This window comes from Tiliqua scincoides, chromosome 1 (assembly GCF_035046505.1).
Source record: "Tiliqua scincoides isolate rTilSci1 chromosome 1, rTilSci1.hap2, whole genome shotgun sequence".
Taxonomy (NCBI): Eukaryota; Metazoa; Chordata; class Lepidosauria; order Squamata; family Scincidae; genus Tiliqua; species Tiliqua scincoides.
This window is the reverse complement of record NC_089821.1, coordinates 311,103,625-311,122,793: the sequence shown is the minus strand read 5'-3', so window position 1 is coordinate 311,122,793 and position 19,169 is coordinate 311,103,625. Positions and strand designations below refer to the sequence as shown.

Here is a 19,169-nt window from a genome sequence, read left to right as displayed (position 1 = left end):
CAGCATCAGAGGGGCATATGTGGGGAGGAGCCCTGAGAACTGGCTCGCCATCCGCCACTGGACCAGCATGTGGAACCCAGCACCTTGTTAAAGGTCACAAGTCCAGCATTTTCATGGACCAGGCTTTTTGAATGAGATGAGGGGCTCTGCCGTCTCCCCCAAGTGCATCCCTCCAAGAAAACAGGTGATCCTAGCAGGGCTCATCATACAACAACAGCATCACAAGGAGCAAAGGGGGCCTACCTTCTCCGCTAGGACATTTTCCAGGTTCTTCTGCAGCTTGCTTGTCAGGCTCTCATACTTTGCCAGCTTCTCTCCCATTTCCAGAAGTTCATTCTCTAAGCGACTATTTTCCTAAAAGGAAGTCAGAGGTTTTCAGTGAATCAGCTGCAATTCCATTGAAAAGCACTGGGGTTGCATGAATCGAGCATTACCTTCAGAGTCAGAGTCAGCCGATCCCTGAGGTAGTTCTCGTCTGTCTTCAGCTTCTCCATCTCCTGCTCCAGGTCCACCTGCTGCTTGCCGGCCTGCTGCTGAATCTGCTCTCGCTCCTTCTGAAGTTCGTTCTTGAGCGCTGCCACCCGCTCCTTGTACTCCTCGTCCAGCTTCCTGCACATGCAGATTCAGAAGGGCCAGAAGTCAGCGGGATATGGGCCGTGTGCCCTCCAAGCTTCAGGTGAGAGTCTGGTATCCCCAAGAGCCCTGTGGCTGTGCCCCTAACCCCAGCCTGTGCAAGAGACCTCTTCTTCCTGCTTTTGCAAACTTTAATCCAACCCGCCACAGGTACTCTGGGTATGTGGAGAAGGTACTCTAGTGATGATGCCAACGTCAAGGCTCACCTCAGGGAGCCCTCCTCACATCCAGGAGCCTCCAAAGCAGTTGTCCAACTTTGCCATACTAGGCTTTGCTTGGGGTCCTTGTAAGAGACTGAGATGCTGACAAGTGAGAAAAAATATCTTAAAATGGCTGCAACCTACCTCGCTGGCGTCATTAGGGGAATGCGGGGGGTGCGGGCCACACCAGGTGACGCACCGGGGGTGACGCGCCCTAGGGGAGGCTGTACTAACACAGGGTTAGGAGCTACCGGGTCATGTCATACACTGTTGGATGCGGAATGGCCAGCGGAGTGCAGTGCCAAAAAGCAGAATGGAAATCGCTCCTTTTGTTCAAAAGTTATGGCCAAAAAACCGGAAGGAAAAAATGCACGGAGCCCTATGGAACGGGAAAGTAAGCCATATTGCGCGTTTACTCGTGAGTAGGCATCATTGCCATAGTCCGTCAGAAAGGGCAGGCTGAGAGGAATCCAACGACACCAGAATGGTCCCGTTCCAATGAATGCAGCCCCCCCAAACACCCGAGAAGCTCCCCCCTCCTAGCTGCGAGTCTGAGCCCAAAACGAAGTCACATGGCCTCGTTTACTCGCGAGTAGGCAGACTCGCCTTAGTCGAGGCAGGCTGAGAGGCTCCAAGGATGTCAGAATGGTCCTCATCCAATGAGTGCAGCCCCCAAAAACACCGGAGAAGGAGGTTCCTTCCTCCCAGTCTATGGAGCCTTATGGAAAGCAAAGCAGCCTCACAGTCGCATTTACTTGCGAGTAGGCAGACGTGCCTTGGCTGGTGGTCAAGCCAGGCAAAGGGGAATGTGAGGACACCAGAAGGGTCCTGATCCAATGGAGCTGGAGTGCAACAGAAGGCAGTCTCCCCCCACCCCCCAAAAAAGAACAAAAAAGAGGCTTGAATGGTAAGGGGAAAGTTTTCTATTTTGCACTTGCAAAGCCAGGAGGGTCTTTATATGGATATGCCTGAAATAGAAGAACTTTAAACTGGGCACTGGGGAGGGCTGGAAATCTCACTGATTCTTTTTGGGGGGTTGTTATTGCAGGCAGACTACGGAGTAAGCCCCATTGACCACTATGGGACTTACTTCAGAGTAGACATGCATAGGATTGGGCTCACAGGCTGCAATCCTACCCACACTTGCCTGACAGTAAGTCCTATTGACCACTATGGGACTTACTTCAGAGTAGATTCACTTGGTGGAACAGGACTGGCTCCCCCTTATTTAATTTTAATTATTTATAATTATTTCTTTTAATTGCTTGATGATGTCACTTCTGGCCATGACATCACTTCCAATGGGTCCTGGACAGATTATCATTCTAAAAAGTGGGTCCCAGTGCTAAAAGTTTGAGAATTGCTGCAATAAGTTGTTAGTAAGTTGACATGGATTGTGTGTGTGTGAGTGAGAGAGAGACAGAGAGAGAGAGAGACTCTACATTAGTTCTCAAAATCACTAAAATCAGAATTTGGAGGAATAAGACCATCATGTTATATATCAATCAATGTGTAATTTCATGCAGAATGCAATGAAACAATCTACATTGAAATATCTGTGTTCTAACAAAAGGTACAGCCAAAAAACCGGTGGGGTAGGGTGATGGTACATCAACCGGCCCAACTGGGGTGTTGCCCCGCCCACTACATGGGGTGACGTGCAGGCCTCCCACACCGGGTGACGCGAATTCTAGTGACGCCACTGACCTACCTTATGTTGTATTCATTCCGGCGCTCAATGGCAGCATGGTGATCATCAACTTCAGAGGCCATGAGCGATTTCAACTTCTCGGCTTTCTCCAAGTCCATCCTCAGCTTCTCTTTCTCCCTGACGACTTGGTCCACTCGTTCCCTAATGAAGGGGAACAATGCTCAACTAGCCTCTGGGCTCTTCCACACCCAGAAAAGACCATGACTAGCTGTGTGCTGGTCTGAGTCTATTTCTCAAAAGCAGACATAAGTGAAGAAACCAGCATTTGGGCACAGCTTTAAGTACCAGGATATAATTAGTCTTTCATTTTGTCAAAAACAAGGTTTCCAGTGCCTATGACTCTTTGGAGATGCTGGGGAGTACACCTAGGGATAGCAGCAGCTAGCCTGGGTGGCACTGTGAGTTGGGGCTGGAGCAGGATTTTCAGTGTGCCCAGCACAGTTTTTACTGATGCAGATCTAGAACCGATCCAGTCTACTGGCCAAGAGACTGGAATGCAAAGCAGGATGAACTCGGTTCAGCTCTCCTATCTGCTGCCAAAACTCACCAAAAGGACCTAGGCAAGCCACTCCCTCTCAGCCTCACATCTGCAGGACAGGAATATTAATAATACCAGCCCATTTTGCAGACGTATTCTCGGCATCACCTGGTAGGACAAAGTTCCTAACAACACAGTCCTGGAACGTGCTGGAATCCCCAGCATGTATCCACTGCTGAAACAGAGACGCCTGAGTTGGCTCGGTCATGTCGTGAGAATGGATGATGGCCGGATCCCAAAGGATTTCCTCTATGGAGAACTCATGCAAGGAAAACGCCCTACAGGTAGACCACAGCTGCGATACAAGGACATCTGCAAGAGGGATCTGAAGGCCTTAGGAGTGGACCTCAACAAGTGGGAAACCCTGGCCTCTGAGCGGCCTGCTTGGAGGCAGGCTGTGCAGCATGGCCTTTCCCAGTTTGAAGAGACACTTGGCCAACAGTCTGAGGCTAAGAGGCAAAGAAGGAAGGCCCATAGCCAGGGAGACAGACCAGGGACAGACTGCACTTGCTACCAGTGTGGAAGGGATTGTCACTCCCGAATCGGCCTTTTCAGCCCACTAGACGCTGTTCCAGAACCACCTTTCAGAGCGCAATACCAGAGTCTTTCGAGACTGAAGGTTGCCAACATTCATTCATTTTGCAGAGGCATTGTAAAATAATATAAGTATATATGGATTGCTTTGAACCCTGAACACGCTTTCCTAGTAAATCATGTTATTTTTATTTGCTCCTGCTGGTGGGGTAGCAGAAGCAACGCATTATACAAAATGTGCCATAGAAGCACATGTGCATTATTATATGAACCATTCAGCTAGCCACAGAATCTAGCTTTTCTTGATGGAGAAATTGACTGTTGCCCAGTTCTTCCTCTTTATTAGGAAACAAATTGTCTTGCAGTACAATTCTATGCATGTCTGTTCAGAAGTTAATCCTGCCAAGTTCAGTGGGACCTATTCCCAGGTAAACATGCACAGGATGACTCTTAGTCATCTAGACATTTGAGAATATGACTCAAGTCATTCCCCTGCCCCAGTTAAAACCTACATCAGGTGCCGGATCTCTGTTTTGAAGCTGGCCAGTGCTGCTTGGTAGATCCCATTCTTTGTATTGAGGAGCTCATTTTCCAGGCCAAGGGCAAGTTCTGTCAGGTTAACTTTTCCATCCAAGCTGAAATCTAAAGCCTATTGGACAGAAAGATGCACAAAGCGTCAATGGACTGTGCTTGTTTGTGATGCAATGTGTTGGGTAGATATGTGACAGTGTTGAGCTGCAAGAATTACCTTCAAGATCTCATGACTGTTCTCTATCCCCTCTTCATGCCAGGCATCAAGGATTTGTTCTACCTCTGCATAACCAAACCCATCATCCAGACTGGAGAACACCCGGAAGTTGACTGTACTTGTCATCGCTGTCAGTGGGGTGGTGCGTCTCCCACTTTCATCAAAGGACTGCCGGGATGGAAGGGAAGAAGAGAGAGAGAGAGAAATTGGATTGTGCCAAAGTCCTTGTTAGTCCAGCCCTCAAATCCTGACATCTAGAAAAACTAGAATTGTGGAGAGAAAACTGATCTAGAACCTTTTCTCCAACACACCAATTTTCCACAAGCTGCGAGTGTGCCTTCTGGAACTAATTGCCAGGTAAACCAAGGCAAAGATAAGTGAGTTAAGTATCTGTGTGAGGAGAAGGTAAGTACAGTCTCCTATCTGTCTAATCCAGTGGTTCTCAAACTGGTGGGTTGTGACCCACCAGTTCGTGTAACACTTCCCCCGTCCCTTTAAGGGGAAGGGGAGGGAGGCAGCCACACAACCCCCAGGATCACATTGCTAAGGGGGGGTGAGGGGGTATGCTTTGCACTTTTTACAATGTATGACTGCAACAGGCTGCAGGAGGTGTGGGGAGCCCTGTGTAGCCCTCCGCAGAGCTTGGAACCTGCAACAGAAGTGGGCACAAAGCACTTCCATTTTGCAGACGTTTTGCCCACTTTGATTGCAGATTCCAAGCACTGGGGAGGGCTGCGCAGGGCTCCCCACACCTCCTGCAGCCTGCTGCAACCCTACATTGTCCCTAGTCCCTCCCCCGCAAGAACTTACTGAGGGAGTAACGCTCCCTCAAAGTTTGAGAACCACTGGTCTAATCGAATTTAAACCTAAGCTTTACTCTAACTTGAGGGAGGGAGTCTATGGAATGGATTTTGAAAAGTATTACAGTTTAATTGAGTCCCTTCAGGGAGAAAGGCGGGGTAGAAATAAAGTTATTATTATTATTATTAATTCTAAACAGGTCTACTATGGGTAAGACTAGAGTGTAAGATTCCAGAGCAGAGGCACTAGGAAACAAGAAAACAAAGCAGGATAAAAAAGGGGGCAAAGATAATTTTAGAATTATAGATTATATCTTAAATTGTTAAGCTTAGACTCTAAATTCAGCTCAATTTAAAGTCAAAGTAAAGTTTTGGATTTAAACTCAACCCAGCCCCAAAAGTCAATTTTAAATTTAAAAAAGCAAAGTCCCAGAGTAGTGGTGCCCAAACTGGGCATCAAGGTGCCTTCAACTACAGCGCACTCCGTGGTGCATCACATGATCTCCTCTTCCTGGTTTGCTGGGCTGAGATCACACAAAGTTCTCACCTGTATGGAGAGGTGTCGCTTCAGTTGCCTGTATGGGGTTGAAGCAGATGGTGGGAGAAGCTTTCCCATTTTAAACAAGCTGTAGAAAAAGTCTTCGATGCTCATCGTGCTGTCAGGTTCCAGGCTGCAGAAGACTTCCTCCAACACCTGAGAAGGAAGAAGGTACACCCCCAGACAGCACAGGAAGACAGTCACTAAATTTGCCGTGCATTGTGAGACAAAATGGACTTCAGAAAATTCTGCAGAGAGCATGCTGGTGTGATCTACCACCTCATTAGAAAAGGCTGCAATCACATCCGGAAAAGGATATGCAGCTTCATGTTCTCTTGTTACTCAAGAAGATCTACCCGGCTTCTGATAAGGGCAATCTTGAGTAAACTCTTGGGGAGGATCGTCAAGTCAGGTCAGGGTACCCAAGAGCAAAGGCCGCTTCTGGAGAAGAAAAAGGCCCTTCTCTCCAAGGTTGGACAGAAATATTTTGAGAAGGGAGCGCTAACATTTGCTAACAGCTACAGTGGAAATAAGGAGGCATCCATGTTGTTTAGAGGGGCATAGGACCTGGGGTGCTTGAGCCCGGAGACCTAGCAGCCAGTCTCCGGCACCTCACCTCCTGTCTTGGGCCCTCACCCGGTGGTGTAGTTGGAGGGGGGGTGGAGCACGCAGGCTGGCAGCGAGGCGGACAAGCGGCCCCCCCTTCGGAGCCATTCCCGGCGGGGGGAGCGAAATGGAGCCATATGGCCAAGGCAAGACAAGAGGAAGGTGCCCACCTTTCTCAAGACCAAGTCATATAAGCCCCCTCTGTACGCAGCTTCGTACGGAGGAAACACCAGGTCATGACAAGCTCAGCCTGTGCTGCTGGTGGCAGTCCCATCAGCCAGTCTCTGGTAGGCGGTGGGGTTCCGTTAGTACCTGCGCATCGATATTCTGCAAGCCATATTGCTCACAAATGGAGACCATCTTCTTCTTGTTCAGGTGGCTGTCTCTGGAGATGCCGAGACTCTCGCACACCTCCCGCAGCTTCTCTTCTATCCAGTCCTGCGTGGGAGAGGCATTCTGGCAGGAAGTCAGGTCATCTGGATTCCAGAATCCCAACTGGCCTGGAAGAAAGACAAAAAGCCCACTGCTTAGGGTGCAGCAGGCACTTTTCACGTAGCATTTTGAACTGTGGCTTGCTTGATCTATTCTCAGCATGTGGTCGGTCTGTGGAACTCCTTGCCACAGGATGTGGTGATGGCATCTGGCCTGGATGCCTTTAAAAGGGAATTGGACAAGTTTCTAGAGGAAAAATCCATTACGGGGTACAAGCCATGAGGTGTATGCGCAACCTCCTGATTTTAGAAATGGGCTATGTCAGAAGGCCAGATACAAGGGATTGCACCAGGATGAGATCTGGTGTGCTCCCTGGGGTATTTGGTGGGCCACTGTGAGATACAGGAAGCTGGACTAGATGGGCCTATGGCCTGATCCAGTGGGACTGTTCTTATGTTCTTATGACAACACAGAGGGCCAAAAAGAGGTCATCCAGATCTTCCCCCGGCTCCAGTGATTAGACTTTGATGAAGGATCATCATCCAGGCCCCTAGGGAACAGCTGGATCTTATTGGAAAGCCTCTGTCCTCCGATTACGAGCTCTGATTTGCGTCAGATGCTGATCCAAATAACTGATGGCATTTGCATTTTCAAAAGGGAGCATGACCACAGCTGCTCCGTCTCTGTGGGCCTCAGTGCGACCCAAGAACCCTTGCAATGGGCACAGCCTGACCCACTCACAGCCAAATCTCACCAGGGTCTTACGTGGCTAGATCTTGTGCTCAATCAGCGTAAGGTTGGCCCTGCTGTTGCATGAACTACTCCGATAGCTGGTGGCTGACTACCGATGGCATGGGAGCTGGGGAGCCCCGGACCAAGAGCCCAATCCTATCAAATTTCCAGTGCCAGTGCAGCAACAGCGTAGCCCCAAGTAAGGGGGTACAGATTCCCTTAGCTTGAGGAGGCCTCTGTGCCTGCCTCACCACCACCGAATGCAGAGTGCACCCTGCTGGCACAGCTGCATTGCTATCTAGGATTGGGCTTCTAGACTGTAAGAGGGAGCCTTGATCAAGCCCCTTTAATCCTCCCCTCCTTCCTTTCCTGCTTGGTAGTGGTAACTCTTCAGTTGTCAGAGATCTCTGTTCAGAGCCCTTTTTACTCACACACACTATTAACGCTGCCCTGTGCCTTGCAGTATTCTCAGCTCAAAGCCTGATCAGCTTTGGCCATGCCAACCGCTTCCTCCAACCTCCCTCTCTTTTCTGCCCCCAGGAATCCCCAGATTTGCAATGTTTTGGGGCTGTTTTTCCTCATTGCCACAGCAAGGGGTCGCTATTTTCAAAGTTATTGAGCTGCCTGGGTTTCCTCTAAGCAGCTCCCCTTGTTCATTTTGCCAGCTTCTTCACAGCTGTGCCCAGTGGCATACCTAGCCCATCTGTCACCTGGGGCAAACTAACATTTTGGTGCCCCCCCCCCCATGATTTAATTAATTAAATGTATTATTGTTACTGCATTATAGAAGATAGCAATGTAAAAATGGTAGATGAAATAACTTTAGCTTACAAAAACTTGTGCCACATTACTTTGTTAGGACACAATCCTAAGCAAGTCTACTCAGAAGTAAGCCCTATTGTGTTCAATTGGTCCTACTCCCAGGAAAGTGGGGTTAGGATTGCAGCCTTAGGTCCCAATCCTATCCAACTTTCCAGCACCAGTGCAGCTGCTGTGCAATCCCAAAGTAAGGGAACAAATGTTCCCATACCTTGAGGAGGCCTCTGTGTCTGCCTCCCCACCACAGGATGCCCCACTGGCATAGCTGCACCGGCACTGGAAAATTGGATAGGATTGGGCCCTAAGTTGTCACAGGGTCGTGAATATTTTACAATCTTGGCACATCTCCCACACATACAGTTTGGTATTAAGTAGAATTAAGAACTCTGAAAATATCTGATCAAAAGTATTCTCTCAGAGACAACTGCATCCTAAAGTGTTCTGTCTCTTTAAAATGCAATGTAAGAAGTTGCCCATAAATCATAATCCTGAGCACATTTATTTGGAAACACTGAAATAAATTAAATTTACTTACAAGGTAAAGGTGTTTGGGTCCATAGAGTTAGGTATACCATGTTATCGTTATAATATGAAATCCGTATTGCTCAGAGTGGTGCATCTCCACAGGATATGTTTCAGGGACTAAAATCAGTGCATCTAACCCTGCATGCCTGTCATAAAACACAACCTTCTTTTCTGGGGCATAGTTCCCTCTGTTTCTAGTTTTGCATCTGACATAAACACAGATCTCTCCTAAGCAAATATGCCCAGAAAATGACCTCATACGATATTTAAATCAGACACAAAACAAAGGCGCAGTTAATCAGTTACAAACACACTCAAACAGCTCTGATTGGCAGAGTGGCCACACTTCCTAAAATGTGCACAGCACTCATGAGATTGGCAGGAAACTCCAGGGTTAGCCCAGGCTAGGAGGCAAAGGCTGCAATCCTAACCACACTTTCCTGAGAGTAAGACCCATTGAACAAAATAGGACTTACTTTTGAGTAGACCTGGTTAGGATTGTGCCCAAATAGGATCATTTAGCCAGCTTTCTGCTTCTCCAGCAAGGCCATACCACACTTACTGTGGGAGCCTGCTTTGGGTCCCATCCCCACATGTCTTGGGGTCCCATTCCCACATGCCTTTCACAGTGACATTCTATGACAGGCAAGAATGCAGTTGTTCTTTTTGCACCAGGGAGAAGCTCTGGGAATCTAATTAAGTTCAAGGTTGGAGAGACTGGGATTCTCTCATGTCAAAAGCAACAGAAGAGAAATTGAACAGCTGTCTCTGTTCTCCCCCCAGCAGTTTCACCATGAGGCATCCTTTAATTTTCCCCACCCACCACCCCTTTTTTTGGTGCTTAACATTAAACATGATAATGAACTGAAAAGGAATGTTTGTTCACGCTTTGGTTCTAATGTGTATCAGTTGTGTATGCGTGTGCGTGTGTTGGGGGAGGGTGCCTAACAGCTTTCCACTATGCCAGGGACTTCTCAGGAAGTCACCCCAGACTACCCACCCCTTGTCACCCAGGCTTTGCCAGGGGTGGGCTCTTTTCCAGATAGCTAAGACCCCCAAGTCCCTCCTCCCAGAGGATGCACACTTCTAGTGGGAAGAAAAAGTTCTTAATGGAAGGAGCTGACTTTCAGGCTTCAATCCTCTATGTCAGGGGTTCTCAAACTTTTCTGGCCCATGGCTCCCCTGATCCTTGTGGCCATTGGCCATGGCTCCCCATTACATCACCTCACCCCAGTTACCCCCAAAATGGGGATGCAGGTGTTAGAATTATACACTAGAAACAAAAAACAGCTGCCAGCACTCTGAGGCTGCAATCCTAACCACACTTACCTGAGAGTAAGCCCCAATGAACAAACTAGGACTTACTTCTGAGTAGACCTGGTTGGGATTGTGCCCTGAGTTTGTTAGCAGCACACCTGGGGGGTTTTGGATAGGGAAGGAGGAAGTGATGAATTTGTTGGGGGAGGGGAAGACTTTGTTTTGTGTGTATCTGCTAATTGCAAACTGAGACCCAGAGACTGTTTGGTTACAATCCTACTTTGCTGGGAGTAAGTCCCATTGAACACAATAGGACTTACTTCTGAGTAGACCTAGCTAGGATTGTGCCTTTTGTCTTACACTAGCAGCCAACATGGGAAGTACCCCCCCACCCAAAAAAAGGAGGAAAAAGGGGGGTGGCTGAAAAGGAATGGGTATTTTTATTTTTTAATCAATTTTTGGATACAAAATCATTAAGAGTGGCTTTTTTTTCTTTTTTGAAGGGGGGGAAAAAGAGAAAGGTGAGGATCCTTGGTTAAGCTGACACAGACCCCAAGCCTATGTAGGTCTACTCAGAAATAAGTCTCACTTGAGTCATTGGGACTTACTCCCAGGAAAGTGTGGAAAGGATTGCAGCCACACAGAGCAAGATTACAACTCACTCCTGAAGTACATGCTCATACACATACACCCCAGAAGATGCAGGTGCCACCCCTATTCCCCCCAGGCAAGAAGGAGGAATGCAGGCTATAGCCTTGCCATGCCCCCCCCAGAGGAAAGCACTGTGCTGTCTATACTTACTCTTCCCTCCCAGTTTGAAGCCTGCCAGGAGCTCACCCTGTGCTGATTAGATGCAGCACCTCCACTGCTGCTGCCGCCCAGCCAGCCTTCTCTCCCACTTCCCCACCCACCTCATTCACAGCTGCAGAAAAGCAGCAGGTAGGGAGGCAGCAGGTGCAGCTGAGCAGCTACAGCCACCTCTCTCCCCCAGGTGCCTTACTACGCCCCTGGAGGCTAGCCAAGTCTCCCAAGGGAGCCAGGACACACAGCTTGAATACCTCAGCTCTATGTAATTACCTGGGAGTAAGACCCATTGAACACAATGGGACTTACTGCGAGCATTTTGCTGCTTTTCCAGCAGAGATAATGAGTGCCCCTTCTCCTTTAAGAAAAGGACAAAGGGGTGAGGCTGGTGAAGGTGCCCCCAGAGGGTCAGCGCTCAGGGCACCTGCCCCATTTGCCCTGCCCTAGGTCCGCCAGTGGCTGCACCTCCTTCATTCGTAAATTGGACACCCACAGCTTGAATGCCATCAGTCGAGGGGCTTCTGTACCTGCTCCTGTGCATCAGGTGGGACACCCTTTGGACCTGGTTTTACCTCTGGGGAGATTGCTGTTTACAGGTGTTGGACCCTAATGACCTTGGGGGATCTTCCTGATGTCCAGGCTGGTGATTATTCAGAGGCCCTGGCTGATCTCTGAAATAAGGAGATGTGTAGGGCCATTTGACAGGATTGCCTCACAGCTGGCAGGTCTGAAGGAAGGCATGAAGGCTTGGCTTGAGCAATAGGGGCAGGATCATGATGGAGCAGGATAACTATATCTGTAAGTTTTAGCAGGAGAACAGCCTCTTCTTTCCATTCCAGAGGTGAAAAATAAGGAAAACATTTTCCTCTCTTACCTTCAGCTTCATATTCCTCACTGTCCTGAGATCTCCAATGCTAAAAGGAAAAAAAAGAGGGAAAGAATTTCTGAAATCCATTCATCTGCAAACAGCAAGTTTATAAATTCCAGGGGGGCAGCAGGGAAACCACCACCAAACTTTAAACATGGACATGCAGCGGGCCTCCTTATCGCCGGCTCAGCAGCAGCAGATTTGAGTATCCATGGATGCTGAGCCCACAGCTAGATGGTCTCTGAATACGTAAGAATATAAGAACAGCCCCACTGGATCAAGCCAGAGGCCCATCTAGTCCAGCTTCCTATATCTCACAGTGGCCCACCAAATGCCCCAGGGAGCACACCAGATAACAAGAGACCTCATCCTGGTGCCCTCCCCTACATCTGGCATTCTGACTTAACCCATTTCTAAAATCAGGAGGTTGCGCATACACATCATGGCTTGTACCCCATAATGGATTTTTCCTCCAGAAACTTGTCCAATCCCCTTTTAAAGGCGTCTAGGCTAGACGCCAGCACCACATCCTGTGGCAAGGAGTTCCACAGACCGACCACACGCTGAGTAAAGAAATATTTTCTTTTGTCTGTCCTAACCCGCCCAACACTCAATTTTAGTGGATGTCCCCTGGTTCTGGTATTGTGTGAGAGTGTAAAGAGCATCTCCCTATCCACTCTCTCCATTCCCTGCATAATTTTGTATGTCTCAATCATGTCCCCCCTCAAGCGTCTCTTTTCTAGGCTGAAGAGGCCCAAACGCCATAGCCTTTCCTCATAAGGAAGGTGCCCCAGCCCCGTAATCAGCTTAGTCGCTCTCTTTTGCACCTTTTCCATTTCCACCATGTCTTTTTTAAGATGCGGCGACCAGAACTGGACACAATACTCCAGGTGTGGCCTTACCATCGATTTGTACAACGGCATTATAATATTAGCCGTTTTGTTCTCAATACCCTTCCTAATTATCCCAAGCATAAAATTGGCCTTCTTCACTGCCGCCGCACATTGGGTCGACACTTTCATCGACCTGTCCACCACCACCACAAGATCTCTCTCCTGATCTGTCACAGACAGCTCAGAACCCACCAGCCTATATCTAAAGTTTTGATTTTTTGCCCCAATGTGCATGACTTTACACTTACTGACATTGAAGCGCATCTGCCATTTTGCTGCCCATTCTGCCAGTCTGCAGAGATCCTTCTGGAGCTCCTCACAATCACTTCTGGTCTTCACCACTCGGAAAAGTTTGGTGTCGTCTGCAAACTTAGCCACTTCACTGCTCAACCCTGTCTCCAGGTCATTTATGAAGAGGTTGAAAAGCACCGGTCCCAGGACAGATCCTTGGGGCACACCGCTTTTCACCTCTCTCCATTGTGAAAATTGCCCAAGTAATTCTTCCAAGATTCTTCCAAATACTTCCAAATTCTTCCAAGATGCAACTGGGAAGTCACCAGCGTGAACCAGAACTGCTTTCCGGTCATGTCTGGGAGGTCTTCCAAGGAGGCCAGGAAGCCACATGCTACCTCCAGAGGGCTGTGCACAGCCCCTAGGTAAGCAGTTGTGGTGTGGAGCCACACCCCCAGATTTCATAATCTGCAGAATTTGAGATCTGCAGGGGGTCCTGGAATTGATCCCCTTGAGATACTGAGGGCCCACTGCATTTCTGTGGCAGCAGTGGCGGACCTCCCATTCGGCTGATGGGGTAAATGCCCCAGGAGCGAAGTCTTGTGCGCCTTTAGGACCCTGCGGAAGCCACTCTGAGGCTCCTGATGGGGTCTGGAACTGGGCTTCTGGTTTTCCGGTTTGCGAAGGACTGTGAGCTCCAGGTAAGGGGGGGGGGAGACTTGCGCGCAGGGGGTGCCCTGGATCGTGGGGCTGTGGAAGTCCGCCACTGTGTGGTAGAAGCTTTTATGGCAGTGGTTCTCAAACTGGAGGGTCGTGACCCACCAGTTTGTGTAACACTTCCCCCATTCCTTTAAGGAGCAGGGGAAGGGGGGAGACAGTGATGTGATACCCAGAATTGTGTCGCTAAGGGGGGATGAGGGGGGTGCTTTGTACTTACTTTTAACTAGGCAGGGCTGCTGGTGGTGCGGGGAGTCCTGGGCAGCCCGCTGCAGGACTCCCCAAGGCTTGGAATGTTCAGAAAAAGCCGGTGCAAAGCAGCTCCTGCAAAACGGAAGTGCTTTGTGCCCACTTTTACTGAAGATTCCAAGCCTCAGAGTGCTGTGTAGGGCTGCACAGGGCTCCCTGTACCTCCAGCAGCCTCCAGCAGTCCTACCAAGTTAAAAGTAAATACAAAGCACCCCCGTTGCCCCCCCAGTGACGCGAACCTGTAGCTGTCCAAGCCCCTCCCCCACAAACACTTACTGAGGGAGTAAAGCTCCCTCAACATTTGAGAAATGCTGTTTTATGGGCATAAGCACAGCAGAACCACCCCAGGAGCCCCTTCTAGTCCACCATCCTGCTTCTCACAGTGGCCCACCAGTGGCAGGTGCAGTGTGGGAAAACAGGATGCTGGAGTAGGAAGCCCACCAAGGAAGAGGGTTTCTGGAAAGCCCACAAGCAGGAGAGGAAGGCAAACTGGCTCCAGTGACACTGAAAATTCCACTGAGAAAACTCCACAGTCAGAGAATTAGAAGGCAGGTCCTCTCCTGCATTAGGAACTGGTTGAGGACCAGGAAGCAGAGAGTGAGTGTCAATGGGCAATTTTCACAACAGAGAGAGGTGGAAAGTGGAGTTCCCCAAGGATCTGTCCTTTGACTGGCACTTTTCAACCTCTTCATAAATGACCTGGAGACAGTGGTGAGCAGCGAGGTGGCCAAGTTTGCTGGCAACATCAAACTTTTCTGAGTGGTGAAGACCAGAAGAGATTGTGAAGAACTCCAAAAGGATCGCTCCAAACTGGGAAAATGGGCAGCAAAATGGCAGATGAGTTTCAGTGTAAGTAAGTGTAAAGTCATGCACATTGGGGCAAAAAACCCAAAACTTCATGTATAGGCTAATGGGTTCTGAGCTGTCTGTGACAGATCAGGAGAGGGATCTTGGGTGCTTGTGGACAGCTCGATGGGAGTGTCGATCCAATGTGCAGCAATGAAGAAGGCTAATTCTATGCTTGGGATCATTATTATTATTATTAACTTTATTTATATCCTGCCTTTCTCCTCGAAGGACCCAAGACGGCTTCATTAGAAAAGGTATTGAGTCTAAAACAACTAATGTTATAATGCCATTATACAAATCGTTGGTAAGGCCACACCTGGAGTATTGCGTCCAGTTCTGGTCACCACATCTCAAAAAGGACATAGTGGAAACAGAAAAGGTGCTAAAGAGAGTGACTAAAATGATTACTGGGCTGGAGCACCTCCTTATGAGGAAAGGCTACGGCATTTGGGCCTCTTCAGCCTAGTAAAGAGGTGCCTGAGGGGGGACATGATTGAGACATACAAATAATGCAGGGGAAGGATAAAGTTGATAGAGAGATGCTCTTTACACTCTCACACAACACCAGAACCAGTGGACAGCCACTAAAATTGAGGGTTGGGAGGGTTAGGACAGACAAAAGAAAATATTTCTTTACTCAGCGTGTAGTCTGTGGAACTCCTTGCCACAGGATGTGATGATGGCATCTGGCCTAGATGCCTTTAAAAGGGGATAGGACAAATTTCTGGAGGACTACCTCAGAGTGCTAGTTACAAGGGAGGGCGCTGGGATGCAGGTGACTTGTGTGATCCCTGCGGCATTTGGTGGGCCACTGAAAGACACAGGAATCTGGACTAGATGGGCCATGGCCTGATCCAGTGGGGCTCTCCTTATGTTCTCAGTGACAAATATTAGTGCATCTAACAAAATGAACTGTGCTCCACAAAAAGCGTCTGCCACAATACATGTGTTTGCCTTTAAGGTGCCCCAGGGTTTTATTGTTCTTTGAAGGCAATTCCATGATCATCAACAGCAGGGCAACAGGAACACCTCCCCACCACCACCATGTAGAAACCCCTGTAATTCTACATGAGTCTGAAGCTCTTGGATCCAGGGCATTCCAATGCCAGCCTGTCACTGTAAATATTTCAAATATCACTGGTCAAGATATATAACCAAAACAGCCTCTACAACTCACGTGCAAAATAAGTGACTTGCCATCCCACGGGGTTGCTGCTGTTTCTACAACAAAAGATCCACTTGGAACACAAAGAAGCAAAGGACAGTCTGCTTCAGAACAACTGACAGCCAGGAGGACAAAATTAATGTTCTGTGCCTGCACCAGATGGGCCCTTTTAACATATTTCTGCCTGAGCAGAGTGCTGATCTTTACGGGATTGGGGCTGGGCAGATAGAAGTGGAAGATTAAGGAAGCAGCTTGGAGCCACGATTCAGCAATCCAGAAACTGAGATTTTTTTCCTTTGAATGAATAAAGTGCTGGTGATTTTAATCCTTAAAGAGTGCTGTGACATGCCCATTTTACAGAGAGAAAATTGATTGGGCACAAACAGAAAAGAGCACTCCTGGGCTCCTGAGTTGGATGGGGTCATTCACAACTAGGAGTGCATGATTTGTCTAATGACAAGGAAGGTAGTTTCTTTTCTGGCACCACTCATCCATGTTCTGGGGCACAGGATGCTCAAGGATGCTCAATGAATGAACAGCATAGCCCAGAAGGACAGCCGAGCTGCCCAGCAGGGGCTGCCAGCCTGCACTAAGAGCACTGAAAACATTCTCTGCGCAGGCCTGAAGGCTGAAAAGCCAGTGACCTGCACAGTCCTGGACGCTAAATCTGGTTTCAGGCTTTAGGTTCAGAGACAGGTTTCAAAACCTGCTCTCCCAGGGCTTATCTGCAGAAGGGGTGATAGGGCTCTTCCTGGACTAGACCACTTCAGACAGCAGGGATTGGGTTTGCATATTTGAATACTCCCCCAACCCAAGGGAAAAAATGTTAGGAGAGCCAAGGGATTTAAGCAGTCCCACACACAGCAAGTTGACTTTGGTTAAGAACTTTACAGGGACAAAGAAAAAAATTGCACCCATTTTTAAGTACAGAAATAGCAGAACAGAAACAACAGAAGAGGAAAGAAGGCAAAGGGATGGTCCAGTGGATGCAGGGAGAGAAGGAACCAACAAGCTTCTAAATGAGCAACAAACTTCCCCTACTGGTAGAGGCCAATGTCAACATACTTAGCCACCCATAGCTATATGGGTGGTTCTGCCCCCATGCCATCTCTCTTCCTACAAAAACCTCCCCTCTTGACTCTGTGATGCACTACTCCCCCCCACCCGCCTTTATCTAATACAGATTGCCCCACCTTGAGGTCAATTTGCAATGGAGACTGCACTGAGACACATAGCACTGACCTTTCCCTTCAGCCTCAGTCATCCTGCCTGCAAAATGGGACAATGAAAATGGCCTCTTGAAAGAAGTACTAAAATAATGTAAAGCACTTTGACTGCTTGACTATATATACGTCAAGTACAGTGTTCTCAAGCTCAGACAGATCTTTTGAATCTAGCACTGGTGGAGAGCTGAGGTGCCCTTCATCACTGCTCTGGGGAGGTGCCTGGGCTCACACTGGACTGGGCAGGGTCCTTTAGCATGTGATACTGACTGATAGTGCAAGGAGAGGACAAGGGCACTCTTAAGTAGGCACTAGGAAATCAGACACAATGACAGTCCAAGGATGAGCCACAACAGTGTACTTCTCTGGCTGATCACCCATCTTTTCAAAGAGAACACTTTACTTTCATAACAGTCAAGCAGTCGCAGAGATGCTGCCTCCTCCCCCAACTCTCCCATGCAGCAAAAGATAATGGCTGTTTTATTTTTAAAACAGACATCAAAGCAGTTCCAACGCATTATTGAAATGATGCACCATCCTTGTCCCTTTGGGAGATCCACCCCCTCAGCAGTACACAAGACAAATCATTCCTTATTTACACACACACACACACACACACACACACACACACACACACACACACACACACACACACACACACACACAGAGCTGCAAAGGGCTCTTACTCTCCAGAAAGGCAGAACTGGATGTCAATGTTACACCATTCAAAAAAGGCACATAAAAAAATGAACCACTGCATTCATGCCACTGACAGACGTGGAGGTGAGAGTTGGCCAAATGCCCAACAAAGGCTCCAACGTCATCACTCAGAAGTTTAATACAGTTCACTCAGATTACAGCTAAAATACCATTAATCTACCAGTGTAGCTATGGAAACTGGATTAAATTGCTCTACTTTTTAAAAAATGACAGTTTTGCACTTTTGCTTCATCTGATGGGGGAGGAAACCCCACAACCACAGAGAGTTGTGCACATTTGCTCTGTACGATGGCTGTTCTAGGAGAGAAAAGTCAGTTCAACAACACGTACGACGGCTCAAACATGTGCCAGGATTGTGGATCACCAAACATCAAATGTGGACCTTGCAAAGATGATGATGTTGCTACATTAAGCCAAATTTGACTTTGCACTCATCTAAGCCAGGCATGGAATCTGGGCAAATCCCCGTAGTTTGCCACGTGAGTCCAAAGGGCACCACCATGGGCTACTTTGGTCCACCTATCATTGCAATGGGACACGAGAACCACGGACAACCCTTTGGAAACAGCAATGAGTGCAGGATGTGGCTGCTAAAATGCTGAATCCTGCAACGTAACTATCATCAGTTTGGCTGTACTTGTCGTAAGAGGCGACTAAACAGCCACCGGGTAGATGGGGCTCGACAACCTGGGAAGGCAGCTCATTTGAGAGAAGGAAAACTCTGATCCCAAACCTCCACTACCTTGTGGCTACATCCAGTTATGGAAAAGGCTTCAGGAGTCAACCTCGAGGCAAAACCCGGAGCCGGAGTCCCTGAGGCAGTTCATGGCTGAACACAGTCACGTTCTGGCAACTCCTGCGACGCCGCTGGAACCAACCGTATTGGCCTCTGCCTTTCCATTGGACCATTTCAGCGACGTGGAGAGGGGGGATTTGCTGCATGGGTAACAGCCTATCCTCCATACCTACTTTACCCAGGCTTCGCGCACTGGAGAGGACACTCTGTTCCAGAACCACCATTCAGAGCGTGACACCATAGTCTTCCGAGACTGAAGGATGCCAACTCAACTATCATCTCTGTTTCTGGGCACAATTTGAAGCTAGCTGCTACCTTTTACAGTATCGAGGGCTGGAAAAAAAAATTAAATATAAAATTTAAATAAATACATTAAATATGGAACTTAGATGAACGAATGGGCTCAAATGCCCAGGATTTCTCCAAGCACCAACATAGCCCAAAAGTGTAATCACACACTTAAATAGACCCAATTTCCCCATCCCACAAGCACAACTCTGGTTGTGCTCAGTCAACTGGGCCAGAGGCTCTCAGGGGATCACATGTTGGCAACGGGCCAGATAGAGGCTCTCCACGGGCCA

At 48.4% G+C, this 19,169-nt stretch overlaps 1 protein-coding gene across 4 annotated transcripts in view; it reads right to left on the bottom strand.

Moving 5' to 3' along the window:
- The window catches only part of NIN (ninein), a 105,002-nt gene that overhangs the window by 35,258 nt on the left and 50,575 nt on the right, over positions 1-19,169 (bottom strand). For all 4 annotated transcript variants that reach the window (XM_066630150.1, XM_066630158.1, XM_066630136.1 and 1 more), the window contains 8 exons: positions 11,752-11,791; positions 6,621-6,808; positions 5,712-5,858; positions 4,365-4,532; positions 4,129-4,265; positions 2,545-2,685; positions 435-609; positions 244-354 (listed from right to left, as the gene is read on the bottom strand). In XM_066630150.1, coding sequence (XP_066486247.1) covers positions 244-354; positions 435-609; positions 2,545-2,685; positions 4,129-4,265; positions 4,365-4,532; positions 5,712-5,858; positions 6,621-6,808; positions 11,752-11,791 — 1,107 coding nt within the window. The remainder of the gene's footprint in view (positions 1-243; positions 355-434; positions 610-2,544; positions 2,686-4,128; positions 4,266-4,364; positions 4,533-5,711; positions 5,859-6,620; positions 6,809-11,751; positions 11,792-19,169) is intronic.